This window comes from Notolepis coatsorum (genome assembly GCF_963971535.1).
Source record: "Notolepis coatsorum genome assembly, chromosome: 6".
Taxonomy (NCBI): domain Eukaryota; kingdom Metazoa; phylum Chordata; class Actinopteri; order Aulopiformes; family Paralepididae; genus Notolepis; species Notolepis coatsorum.
This window is the reverse complement of record NC_140170.1, coordinates 83,889,682-83,903,995: the sequence shown is the minus strand read 5'-3', so window position 1 is coordinate 83,903,995 and position 14,314 is coordinate 83,889,682. Positions and strand designations below refer to the sequence as shown.

At 46.7% G+C, this 14,314-nt stretch overlaps 1 protein-coding gene across 1 annotated transcript in view; it reads left to right on the top strand.

Moving 5' to 3' along the window:
- The window catches only part of tex264b (testis expressed 264, ER-phagy receptor b), a gene marked incomplete at both ends in the record, with an annotated part of 268,522 nt that overhangs the window by 242,742 nt on the left and 11,466 nt on the right, over positions 1 to 14,314 (top strand). Inside the window, one exon of the mRNA XM_084315664.1 lies at positions 10,949 to 11,114. Coding sequence (XP_084171790.1) covers positions 10,949 to 11,114 — 166 coding nt within the window. The remainder of the gene's footprint in view (positions 1 to 10,948; positions 11,115 to 14,314) is intronic.

Here is a 14,314-nt window from a genome sequence, read left to right as displayed (position 1 = left end):
AACATGCTTGCCCACCACAAGGTGGCCGAGCCGTTTGAGGACCAGAAGGACTGCCTTCAATTCCAACACATTGAATGTAGCGCAGACCGGGCAGCATGGTCTTGCCAGCTGCCCCCTACTGCGTTGGCCCGACACGCCCCCCCCCCCATCCCGTGAGGGAGGCGTCGGTGAAGGCCGTGACATGTGACAGCCTGCTGCCCATCGGGACCCCGCTGGTGAGGGCCCCAGGCCCTCCCCAGAGGGCGAGGTCCCCCAGTACTGACATGGGAACCTTCAGCCGCTTCCACTTGCCTCTCACCGGGTCTATTTCCATACTGGAAAACCACCTCTGTATCCTCCTCATGAAGAGGAGGCCAAGAGGGACCACAGAGTGAGCAGATGCCATCATACCGAGCAGGCGCATCACGGGCGGAACCTCCCGAGGACGGAACCTCCCGAGCGTGCCGAGAACCCACTCGCCGCCGCTCTGAGAGGGATGCCCATACAGACCTTGAGCTTAGAATAAGCCCAAGTACTCCACCCATTGACTGGGAAGAGGAGTACTCTACTTCCAGTCTACAGCAAAACCCAGGCTGGTGAGGAATTCCACATCTGCCTGGTATGAGACCTGGCGATCTACCCTGACCGGCCAAGGACCAGAACGTCATCCAGGGCAGAATACACTTCATAACCCCCGACGACGCAGAGGCCCCAGTGTGGTCTCCACACACTTGGTGAAGATGCGGGGAGCCAGAGAATAGCCGAACGGCAGCCTCTGGTACTCATACGCTAAACCCTGCAAAGGAAGCGTAGATAAGCCCTAGGATGGAAGATCGGGATGCGAATACGCATCCTACAGGTCTATGGAGGAGAACCAGGCCCCCACCTGACAGCGTTCAACAGGTGGGAGACGGTCAAAATGCTGAACCTTCCATGGGACAGGTCCAGCATGGGTCTGACACCCCCGCCCCCCGATTTCTCGGGCACCAGAGAATACCAGGAGGAAACGCCACGCATCGCGTCCACCTTTGGGTCCACGACGATGGCTTGCTTCGCCCACAGAGATTGGATCTCGTCGGCCAGAGCTGTCACTGCTAGTGACCCTGACAACAGGGTCTGTACCAAACCTGAAAACGGGTGGGGTTGTGTAAACACAAGTCCCTGCCTCAGCGTTCTCTCCATCCACCTCGACATATGGCACTGCTGTAGCCATATGTGATGATAATCCCAAGCGCACCCGCCGCCACTTGGCGCTGGTCCGCCAGAAACCGTAGATAGGCGGCCCGGTCCCACCCGCTGTGCGTTGCCAACCCTGGACTCGCCAACCGCGCGAGCAGAGCGTCTCGTGGAGCTGGGATACCGCACCCCGACACTACCAATGAGCCAATCGCACCCAAGGGGGGACCCCGACAGAAAGGGCCGGTTTGATACGGGGGAAGCTGACATCACACAGGGTGACAAAAGCTCCCCCACTGAACACCTCACCAGCATGGATTGCTGAGGAACTGTTCTACAGCTGGACATGCAAGTTGTGAGGCCCCCACACTGCCCGATAGGGTGGGTTCCTACACACCGTAGCCCTGCAGTGATATTACTACCACCCAAATCACGCGCGCCTGCCAGACCACCGCCGGTCTTCCGGGAGTGGGAGGCACTAGCGTGATACCCGGCCTGGCTAAGGCGAGGTCGGGGGAACCCGCGCTGTTTGCCTCAAGAGGTCTCGAGCCCCCCTGCTGACAACCTTTGTAGTTGACAGACGTAACACCAGGCTCACCAAACACAGACGCAGAACGTGTGGCATGGGAGCCGCTTGACAGCACAACATTCTCACGGACAGACCCAGGCCTAGCCAGCAACTGGGTGTCAGCCCCTGTCCCCATGAGAAGCGAAACGTGGGGCCGCTTGCGCTTCATTGAAGGCACCCAAAGGAAACAAATCAGAGCCCTTATTCCGCTGGTGTTGGGGGGAGGGAGTGACCGGAGAGCGAGCTAGACACAGCTAGACGGCGACGGTTTTTTAGGGCATGCTCATCTAATGTAGCCGATCCCTCGGCCGCCAAAGGCTGTCGGCCTTGCGGTTACCTGTTTTCGTTGTGTCCAGGGTACCTCAGGCGGGGGAAACATGGCCGCTGGTTGAGGGCCTCGCCACAGCTGCTGGCGAGGCCGCACCCTCACCTCTGGCTGCGCGGTGTGAGGCGGTGTGGGGCCTAGGTCAAATACCGCCCGCGCTTCTGCGGAAAGACCAAAGTCCCTCTGCGGAGAGGGGAGCCCTGAGGAGGGAAAAAACGTCTCTCCTCAAGGGGAGACTGATCCAACCAAGATGTCTGTAAACAAGCGTTGACAGCATCCTAGCCCTCCCTGCGGTTATAGCTTGCAGCTAGGTCAAAGCTGGGAAAACATCCAACTCAGAGTCATGATGACAACGTTTACCCAGATATCCTGCCCCTTGCGCCAATACACAACTCGGTTGTCTCACGGGACAACGAGCAGTATCACAAATGCTAGCATTGATGCCTGGTAGCGCAGGCCCTACCTGTGCGCGACCTAGCCCGACAGCTAGCCGCCGCGCGATGTCCCTCGATCCGCTGTCAGAAGACGAGGAAACCCCAGGACAGGCCCGATGCGCTGTTAGAATGTGTCGAGAAGATACCAGGGTCTGGCAAATCTCCGGCGAAAACCCAACATTCAATTTCCTTCTGCATTTCATACTAGTTACATAACAACTAGTTCATGGAGTGCACTGCAGCGTCCATGATGGAAACAAAAAAGAGGAAGGGGGAGTGTGACCATGTCCGGTGTCTTATAGGAGGACACTGGGGCGGGGCCTGGTCAAGTGCATGGGTGCCTTGTTTTGTTAATGAAGCACAGTAGGTGCTGGAGATAAAGATATATCTCATTATGGCAAAGAGCGAGACGCGATGCCAGTAATGCTATATAACCCTGCTCTACTAAACTCACTTTTCACTCTCTTTATTTCACCTTCAGAACAGGTCCGTTCCGGAGACGCCTCTGACTCACAAAATGAAAGAATAAGGACACAGTTGGTCGCTTTTTCTTCCAATTTGGTTTGTGTTTCCTTATGGACTATAATCAGGTTCTTATCAGGGACGCTGGAAGGGGGGGTGCGGGGGGGCTGCAGCACCCCCTCTCAATTATTGCAAAATATGTTTTTTTTATGACCGTATTTATATATTTGTATATACTGTAGGCGGCTACGTGGCGTAGTGGGCAAGGCGCTCGCCACGAAATCTGGAGACGCTGGGCTTGCCTGTTCGAGCCCAGCGCTCCACATTTGCTTTCAGTTGATCGGGCATTGTGGACAGCGACTCCTACAGGTCGGTTGGTGCGCCTGCGCAGTAGAATCAGGAAGTCTCAAGGGCAGCGTGAGCCTCCCACGCGTTACTCCTCGCCACTGAGAGATCGAGCTGCGCAGGTGAAAAGATGCGACTGCTGTTACCTCAAGTACCGGAGGGGACTTGTGCTATGTATGACTTAGTCCACATTGCAGCCGGCTTGTGGGAGGCAAGAAACGGCGTTCGTGACAGGGGAGGGTTGAATTGGATGATACGAAATTGGGATGGGAGAAAATATAGAAAATGGGAGAAAAAGTGGATACAAAAAAAAAATTTGTATATACTGTAACTGTATAACTGTAACACTGTATATTATAAGTTTATCCTGCTCAAAGCACTTCACCATTTTAATATTGTGTGTATTGAGCCGTACTGTATTGTAGCCATTCTCCAATCTGTTAAATAAAGTTTTCATTCATTCATTACACTACTGTATGTACACAATCATACGTGTAAAACCGAGTAGATTTTCGAGTGATGACAGACTGTCACAGACTGATTGAATGACAGGTGAAACAACTAATTGTATTCACCTCCCGTCTCCCGCCCTTCCCACGCGCCACGAACCACTGAGCTACTGTGATACAGTGCTTGCGCAGTCAGTCGATTTTAGCTAGTAGTCAGACTTTGCTAGCACAGAATGTCTCACTCGCAGAAAAGAGAAATATCAGATTTATTTTCGAAACGTCCCGCCGGTCCCAGTGACAGTCCCACTAAATCTGATAAACGTCAGAGAGAGACAGAGACGACAGGTTCAGCCTCAGCATCAGATATTGAAGAGTTAACTGAGTCTGTTCCCCTATACCCCCCCTCGGGTGCCAGGGGCTTCCACTGAGGGGTGATGCAAATAGGGATGGGGTGTTATGGCAGCTCATGATGGAAAGAGTGCGCACCGAGTCTGATCCCGAGTTGAAGAATTGGCTCCAAAAGAGAGACAACTGGATGTCCAACAACATCCAAAACGAAATCTTACAGTTGTTTGCCCATGATATTCAGCGACAAATTAGAGGCAAAGCATCCAAAAGCCCAATCTTTGGCTTGAGCGCTGACGGAACCACTGATGTCACTCACTGGAAAAGAACAATTCTCGTGTAATATACAGTTCGCCGATGACAACTTGGAAGCTCAGAACTTCTTTTGGGGTTTTTACAATGCCCGGCCCAGACACAACAGCCGAGATGCTGTTTTTGTGTATAAAATACATTTACGCCTCGACCTGCCCATGGAGAGGCTGATAGGATATTGTTTTGACGGGGCCAGCAACATGTCTGGGGGGTACAGGCTAGACCAGGGGTTCCCAAACTTTTCAGGCCGCGACCCAAAAAAAACGGTGTCAGAGAGCCGCGACCCCCACTATTATAGGAGGTAAAAAAAATTATTTTAAATGGAAATGTATGGTTGAAACATGCAAACGTTCAAACGCACACACACTAATAAGCATTGGAGGCTTTTAACCAGGGCCGGACTGGGGAAATCATTCAGGCCAGGAAATATAGCCCCAGTCAGGCCACTTTTTAAGCAGGGGGTCTGGGGGTCCCCCACCAGGATTTCTTTTGTTACAAAGACTTAATTTCCTGCATTCTGGTGCAGGCATTTTTTTTATTTGTACCCTTTAAATGCCAGTGTTTGTGATGGCATCACAAATTATTGTTAAAAAACAGGCTAGCATATGTATGATTAGCATCAACACAGATTTTTATGGATTTTCAGTTTTTTGTAATTGATAAATACAATATTTTATTCAACTTCAGCCCTGATCATAACACCACATATTCATTTTATAATTATAACCCTTTAAATGCCAGTGTGTGTGATGGCATATATTTGCAATATATCAAATGCAAAGTACATTTTTCTGGGGGGGATTATCACACGCTAGCATGTGTCAATGATTAGCAGTTTTTCGTAAGGATCCCGCCTCCACCAATCACATGCGGCTCCCTTTGTGTGTGTGTGAGAGCAAGAGAGAGAAAGAGAGAGATAGTTCTCCAACTTGTGTGAGTTGCAGTGATCTCCTGGTTGTTCCCCACCTAGGTTATCTAACTATTGCGCTGGTGCAACTAGAAACACTGGCCTGGCTTGCTTCTAAGTTCAGTGGCCTGACCGCAAAAAAAACAAAAAAAAACAAAAAAAAAACAAATTTTTTATTTTTATTTTTTATTTTTTTTATCATCTGGCGACCCCCCAGCACCCCCTGCCGTTTTATAGTTCCAGCGTGCCTGGTTCTTATCCTTATTTCCCTACATGGATTTAACCTGACCCGGCGCTTTTCTGGATAGGCTTCATTGAGGGCTAGTGACAAGTTGAAGATGTCAGTTAAGACCTCGGTCAGCTGCTCAGTGTAGTTCCTGAGCACACGGCAGGGGATGCCATCAGGGCCAGCTGCCTTAATGTATGTGCATCAGTCCTGCTCAGCGTGGTGCACACGTCGGTGGAGGAGAGAGTGAGGGGTTGGAGGTTAGTAGGAGGTTAGCAGGGAGGTTAGCGGGGAGAATTTGAGGTTCACGGTTCGATTTCGGCTCCTCCTGGCAGCGTGTCGAAGTGTCCTTAAGCAAGACACTTGACCCCTAACTGCTCTTGATGAGCAGGTTGACACCTTGCGTGGTGAGTGAATGGGTGAATGTGAGGCATGAGTTGTAAAGTGCTTTGGATAAATGTGCTATATAAATGCATTCAATTAAATTCAATAGGCTTTGACTAGGCTCTGATACTTCCATGTAGAACACTCTTGGCGAGCATAGAAACTCAAAGGATTCTCCAAGGTAGCGAACTTGAGCAATACAAGTTGTCCAAAAACCAAATGCTATGTCTCATCCCTCATCATAACAGTGCCAGATTAAACCACTTTTAAACCTTTCTCAATGGAATTGCATTGCTAGGGGAGTAGGGGAACAGCTTGGCCCCAGAAGTTTATTTCCCATCAACTACTGTATCAGCAAACACTGCAACAGGAAATACACTTGGAATTTAGAATGTTTATGTTGTCATGTTCGGAAAGGTCTATGCAGAGGCATAACCTACGAATCACTAGCTAACATTAATTGTTAGCCTAACTGTCACACAATGTCAGAAAGATTCAACGGTTTCCTACCTTTTCACCTTAGTTGTGAGATAGGTGGGCAAAGCAGTAGCCCTGGGCACTCAGCTCCGGTGTTTTCTACACTGTCATTACTTCTTGAGTCGTTGTTCCTCCACTTTTGTACCGTCTACAGATCTATATGGTAAAAGTTGATGTTATTATAAACTATATAACTATAGCTTTTCACTTGTACCTGTACAAATGTCTATCGCTTGCTGGTAGTAAAGTTATTGTTTCTTTTTTACCTCTAAAGTGTGTGGTATTTCCTGCTCTCGTCTCTTCAGTATCTCCTGCAGCTATACTGTAGGAAAATTAACGTGTAATAGATGGCTCCTAGATTCGTCTGGGGTTCATGCAGGCCCTTTAGCTTCAACAGGGTCTCTAATAAACAATTGCTCTATCTGCAAGGCAGAGGACTTTGAAGGAATAAAAAAAAAAGGAGGGAAAAAGTAGCTTAGCATTGCAGCTGAGGTCACCCAACGCCAGCACCAGTAAGTACGTTTTATTTCTAAAGCACATTTAAAACAACTGTAGTTGCACCAAATTTAAATTAAAAAAACAGTAAAAACATGGTTAAATTTTTTTTAAATTACAACAAATATACAAGACAAGAAAGATTAAAATATTATAATAATATTGTTAGGATTTGGGGAAGAAAATAACCCAATATGCGGACTGACAGATGAACGGAGACAGTGGTTGCTCTTCTCAAAACGTAGCGTTCTATTTATTTTAGAACCAAGAGAGCAAGGGTATTTTACAGTACAAAACAAAAAGCAAAAGGCACAGACGAGCTGGCGCTAGAGAAAAACACGAACTGGTACACGAAAAACAAAGATGCACAAAAACGGAATACTAAAATTACTTACTAAGACTCAATACAAAACAGCAGGGCAAGGAAGACGACAGCAGAGACACGACAGGTAAGGGAACACGGAGGTATGACGCCACAACGAAGTGAGGACAGACCCACACTTAAATACCAGACTAATTTCTAATTGACAACAGCTGGCAAGCCAGTCCAAAACAGAGAAACAACCAACTCTTTGAACTGCTGCGGTCAGGCAAGCAATACCGGAGTCTCATGGCAAGCACAGAAAGACTCAGAAGAAGCTTCTATCCCCAGGCCATCAGGTTGCTCAACGAACAATAACACTATGCAACAACCATCAAATGCACTCACAGCACACACATCCACACGCACAGACAGATCAGAACATACCAATGACTGAACCGACATGCACATAAAGGAGTCCAGTTCACTCTTAAATATAACACACAATAGGCGGCTGGGTGGCGCAGCGGACAAGGCGCTCGTCACCAACGCAAGAGACACTGGTAACGAATCCAGCTGTCAGCGTTGCTTCCGGCTTGGCCGGCCGTCATACTGGCTCGATTGGCAGAGTCAGCGCGAGGGAAGCCGGTGGATGGGTCTGGGTCATTGTGGACAGCGACTCCTACAGTTCGGTCGGGGCGCCTGCACAGCGAGGGAAGGATCTAAGAGAGGTAGTGTGACCTTCCACACGTTACACTCTCTCAGTGAGAGTCCGCGCTGCCAGGTGAAAAGTGGTGGGCTGGGTACACATGTGTCGGAGGAAGCATGTGATAGTCTCCGCCCTCCCAGACCGACGGTAGGGGGTAGAGTGCGCAACGACCAGGAAGGGGATTGGGAATTGGCATAACGACTAAACATTGGGAGGGGAGAAAAATGGAAAAAGAAGGGGAAAAAAGACAATAAAAAAAAAATATATATAACACACAATGGTGAGTAAGAGCTCCATAGTTTGTAATACATCTTCCGTGATACATGCTATCCAGCATGTGGAGACAGTGAGCAGAGGCATTTATATAGAACACATCACCATAATCAGTCACAGGTCGAAAGTTAGAACTCTGCCAGTTATCATTTCACACCAAAAGAAACACAATTTCAACATCCGGTCATTTAGTGTTTAGTGCAATGTGGCTCTTATAATTAGAGATTTGCATATTTTTTTGGTCAAAATAAATTACAACACTTATGGCTTGAGTGTCTGCTATGTAGGCTGTGTAGGTCAAAACGTCCCTATTTAATTTTAAAAAGCCTGCGACAGCCACGGACTATGACAGAAACAATTATATAGAATCCCCCATTAATTTTCTCCATCAAGAAAACACTTCCAAACCGGAACTTATCCGTGCAGCGGCTGAGAGCCCTGCGTGGCGGCAGGCGTTAGAAGGCCTGTTTACGGCTGCTGAACATATAATTGGCAGTCGCGAGGCTGATTGCTTCGCAGACATCAAAGCTGACGTCGCCGTCTTCAACAATGGCACCTTCTCCCCGACCGCCTCCCAAACACATTTGTCCTTTGTCCCTCCTTTCTCGTTTTCCCCATTTCATCTCCACAGTTTCTCTGTGACAGAGATTACGTTAAGCTATTGCCCTGAATTTAATTTCCAACCAGCGCACACACATCTGCATATTATGAAACAAGTGATGAGCTAAACATTCCAGTTAATCGCGCATTAAGTGTTGCTGCGTGAGCACCAAGGAGGCAGGAGGACACACAGGGCGGTGCACACTCTGTCGTCCAGAAGAGCTACACAGTTTCATTAAACAAAAAACTGCCATCTTTTGGAAGAGATTGCAGGATTTCTGTGTGCAGTAGTGGCGAAAACAAATTGCGAAGTCAAACCCCCGGGGCGTCGGATTCAGTTGACTTTGACGCAGAGTGACGGAGGCAGGGAGTCTGCACCTGTGAATAAGCCACGAGGGGATTAATATGATGTTTTAGGCTAGGGTTTTATAATGCTTTCACCCTCACCTACCTCTGTGGCCCACCATTACGATAATTGCATGCTGTGGGCTACATATGTAAATTATAAAATTTTGTGATTTAATTGTATATTTAATGTGTATTTCTCGAGTATAATTGTCTACAAGGACATTGTATTTCTCTATAGTGCCGTTTAAAAATGTAGTTAAGTCATTTAATGGTTGTAGTTGTTACTGATTACCCCCCCCCCCCCCCCCCCCCCAACTTGTGCCTTTTCACAGGCTTATTAAAGTGCAGGGCATTTGGATTTTAATATATATATATATATTTATTAGTTGAATTCCCATCAAACAGCCCCTCATTGGATTGCCGTTCTATTCGCCTGCTTTTCTGAATCTGATCTGGAGTCTGCAGGAGCAGGACCCAACTCAGTCAATATGACGGCTCGGACCGCTCTCACCTTGAGGAAATGAAATCGGCTATGGTTACAGTCTTAATGTAGATGGACACACGAGATATAAAAATTTGTATAGTCTATTTCACAGTTTATTTACAGTATGTACCTTCCGTACTGATGTCATCCTCTCATCCACCAACATGGAAAGGTCCACCTCTTAGGACCAGCTGTCTCCCCCCCCCCCCTCCACCTTCAGGAAAATGACACCTGCTGCAGCAAATTGCCGATGGAAAAAAAACACAAGCAAATAATAAACCCTCCAGGACGGCTGTGACCCCCTGAACACCTCGTAAAAGTACAATTAACCGCGATTGACCGTTCCGCGGAAACACGGCTTGGCTACGACATGCGTGTCGTGTCATCGCGGGCCTCGGGGTGCATGTCAGAGGGGCGAGTGTGTCGAGGAATGTGCTGCGCGTGTGAGCGGAATAATAAAGCGCTGTTTATGAAAAGTTGATGAGCAGGGGAGCAGTGTAATGGCCTCTGTCATAGGGGACCACCGTCCTCCAGGAGGGGAGCGGAGGAAGTCACTCGGCGAGAACCGGAGAGGTTGCTCATACATAAAAGACACAGAACGTGGGAGTTCAAAAGGAGTGCTGTGCGTGTGTGTGTGTGTGTGTGTGTGTGTGTGTGTGTGTGTGTGTGTGTGTGTGTGTGTGTGTGTGTGTGTGTGTGTGTGTGTGTGTGTGTGTGTGTGTGGGAGGGGGGGGGGGCGAGGAGTGAGAGTGGGTTTATTCTAGTGTGTGGGTGGAGAGACGAGATTCCCACTTCCTACTGTAGCTCGGGAAGTGAAATATGCGATGGACTCGTCTCGTAGCCAGACTTGATGCACGCCACCGGGGTTATTGGCGTGCCGCGCTCCTCCATGCTGTTCCTACGTCTGTTTACGGGGACACACACACACACATACCATCAATGCATATTTTTAGCACGGCCCCAGTGGGAATCAAATCCCTAACCCTGGCAGTTTTGGTTCCAAGGTCCACCTGCACGCATGCACAGTACATGATGGAGATCTTTGGAGTTTTGTAGTAGTTTTGTGTCGTTTTTGATCAATGGCCCATGACAACAAGTATATTCCCGAAGATCTTTGAAGGGTATTTTGATCAATTATTCACTTGAATCTGTTACAATTCCATTATTGGAGAAAATGCATTAGACTTACACACGGCAGCGGCAGCCATGGAAGTCATGTTTCTCCACCGACGTCACGCCAAATACATAAAGCATGTCTCTGTCCAAGATGTTCCTCGTCGTGCCGTCTCCTCACAGTCCCTCACACTGTCTTGTCCTTTTTCCTCTCTCAATATCCACATCCCTCACAGGGGAGGAAGCTGTGCGCTCACCCGTTCCTGGAGATCTATCGAGAGGGTCGCATCCAGTACATGGCTCCGTTGGCCCGCCAGGGAGACTTCTACGTTCCAGAGGTCCGCCGCGCGGAGAGGAGGCTGTCCGCAGGGGACGGGTCTGACAGCGACACCGATGTCTCCGGTAACATGCTCCCACATCTGTGACACTGCTGAAGATAGAAGATTACTTTATTGTCAATGTACACGAGGCAATTCGAATTAGTCTTCTCGCATATCCCTCCTAGTTACACATACACACAGAGTACTCATATCCCTTCTAGGTACACATACACACAGTCCTCATATCCCTCCTATACTAGGGGTGGGAATCACCAGAGGCCTCACGATACGATATTATCATGATACTTAAGTCACAATACGATAGTATTGCCATTAAAAATATATTGCGATATGCTGAGTATTGCGATATTAATATTGCGATATATTGCGATTTATTACCTTTTTCAACTTCAAAGTAAAACTTTGTCAACATGTTTTATCTAATAAAATAAAGTTTTTTCAGTCTGTTCATCTCACTTCAATAATTTGTATTGCAGCAAATGGGATTTTTTCAAGCAGACAGATATCAACACTGTAATCTGTGTTGCATGTACCTGACAAACTGAACTGTTTGTATTACAGTCATATTCCAACTTAACTGAATGCACGCGTGTGTGTGTGCGTGTGTGTGTGTGTGTGTGTGTGTGTGTGTGGACTACTGTACTATTACAGGTATTGAAATGAACAATGCAACTTCCTTATGAAAAAAATTTATTATAATAAAATATCGATACTTCTATCAATACAGTATCGCTACGCAAAGTATCGCGATACTATACTGTATCGATATTTTCCCCCACCACTACTAGTTACTAGGGCTGACCTTCCAATTTTTTTTGGGAATTCGAAGCTTCGGGGGCAGAGAAAAAAAAACGTATAAATAAATGTATTTCTTTTTTAAATTCTTTAAAAAAAATTATGTTGTGGGACTTCTACAGCACTTTGTTCAACTTTGTCAGTGCTGTAAAGTTTAAACCTTTTTAAATCTTAGAGAAACTAAACACTTAGCTTTCATGCTTTCATTCACCAAGGCTTTTCCCCCATCAGTTAGTTTAGATTAGATTAGGTCCATTATCCCTTACCTGCCCTCACCCCCCCCCCCCTTTTTTTTTTATACTTCCTTAGCCCTATTTTTTTGTCCTGGTTGTGAAGCAACCTTGGGTTCTATGAAAGGCGCTATAGAAATTTGATCTATTATTATTATTATTATTATTATTATTATTATTATTATTATTATTATTATTATTATTATTATTATTATTATGAAATATTGTAAGCCGTCATTTGAGGCTTTATAAAAGCAGCACAATGAACACAAATCTGCCGAGTCCGACCTCATCTTAAATAACAAACAGCATTGCTTGTTGTAGTTAACAAAGAGAGGCAGAGTTGATTTTGCTAAATAAAAAAATATATATTATTATTATAATTTTTTTAATATATTCAAATTATATTTTCATATTCGAATCCCATGCCCATCAAACGAAGCTTCGAAGTATTTAAAACAGCCCTACTATACACACAGACAGTCCTCATATCCCTCCTGCACATACACAGTACTCATATCCCTCCTAGTTACACAGACACACAGTCCTCATATCCCTCCTAGTTACACATACACACAGTACTCATATCCCTCCTAGTTACACAGACACACAGTACTCATATCCCTCCTACTGTAGTTACACATAAACACAGTACTCATATCCCTCCTAGTTACACAGACACACAGTACTCATATCCCTCCTAGTTACACATACACACAGTACTCATATCCCTCCTAGGTACACATACACACAGTCCTCATATCCCTCCTAGTTACACAGACACACAGTCCTCATATCCCTCCTAGTTACACATACACACAGTACTCATATCCCTCCTAGTTACACAGACACATAGTCCTCATATCCCTCCTAGTTGCACATACACAGTCCTCATATCCCTCCTAGTTACACAGACACACAGTACTCATATCCCTCCTAGTTACACATACACACAGTACTCATATCCCTCCTAGTTACACATACACACAGTACTCATATCCCTCCTAGGTACACATACACACAGTCCTCATATCCCTCCTAGTTATACATACACACAGTCCTCATATCCCTCCTAGTTATACACACAGTACTCATATCCCTCCTAGTTACACATACAGGGACCTTACTCCTAGAACCCACCTCACCCCTGCCCACTTTGACAACCTAGGATGGCTTAGAGTAGACGACAGAGTACAGCAACTTGCAATGGGCCTGGTCTACAAGATACACTACACGACCAAGGTACCCATGTACATGACTAAATACTTCCCAAAGGTCAGTGAATACCACGATCACAACACCAGAGGGAGCTCCACAAATCATGTTAAACCCAGATTCGGCTCAAACAAGGGACTAAACACGTTTCGCAATTATGCCACATCAATGTGGAACGCCCTACCCAAAGCTGTAAAGGAATGTGAATCACTACCCACTTTCAAAAACACTCTCAAAAAACACCTAAGGGAGACTGCAACTCGAAACTGGCCCCTGTAAATGTCCGAACACAACCCCCTCCAATGTACAGTAAATTACCAAGTATGGTCTTGTCAATAATCCAATGTACAGTGTTGTTTGTACAGTTGTACAGTGTCCCCCACCCACCCCTCCTACCCACCCCCCCCCCCCCCCACCCACCCAACCACCTCCAATGTACAGTCCCCACCCACCCCTCCTACCCAACCCCCCCCCCCCCCCCACTCCTACCCAACCCCCCCCCCCCCCCCCCACTCCTACCACCCCCCCCCCCACTCCTACCCCCAACCACCTCCAATGTACAGTCCCACCCCCACCTACCCAATCCAATGTACAGTTTCTACGCCTAATGTATATACTCTTTTCTTTCTGGACTCTTTTTGTATCACAAATACAGTACTGTAATTGCAAATCTGGTATGTCATAAATGTATAGATGTAGCAGTACTGTCTATCTGTATGTCATGTATGTCATATATGTTACGATGAATTGGAAATGGGGGACCCTGGTGTAAACAAGACGAAAGTCTTTCTCTGGTCTGCATCCCCTTAACAATTGTATGTATTGAGCTGTACTGCACTGTACCCATTCTGCAATCTGTTAATAAAGTTTTCATTCATTTATTCATTCACACAGTACTCATATCCCTCCTAGGTACACATACACACAGTACTCATATCCCTCCTAGGTACACATACACACAGTATCCCACACATTATTATTATTATTATTATTATTATTATTATTATTATTATATGCATTT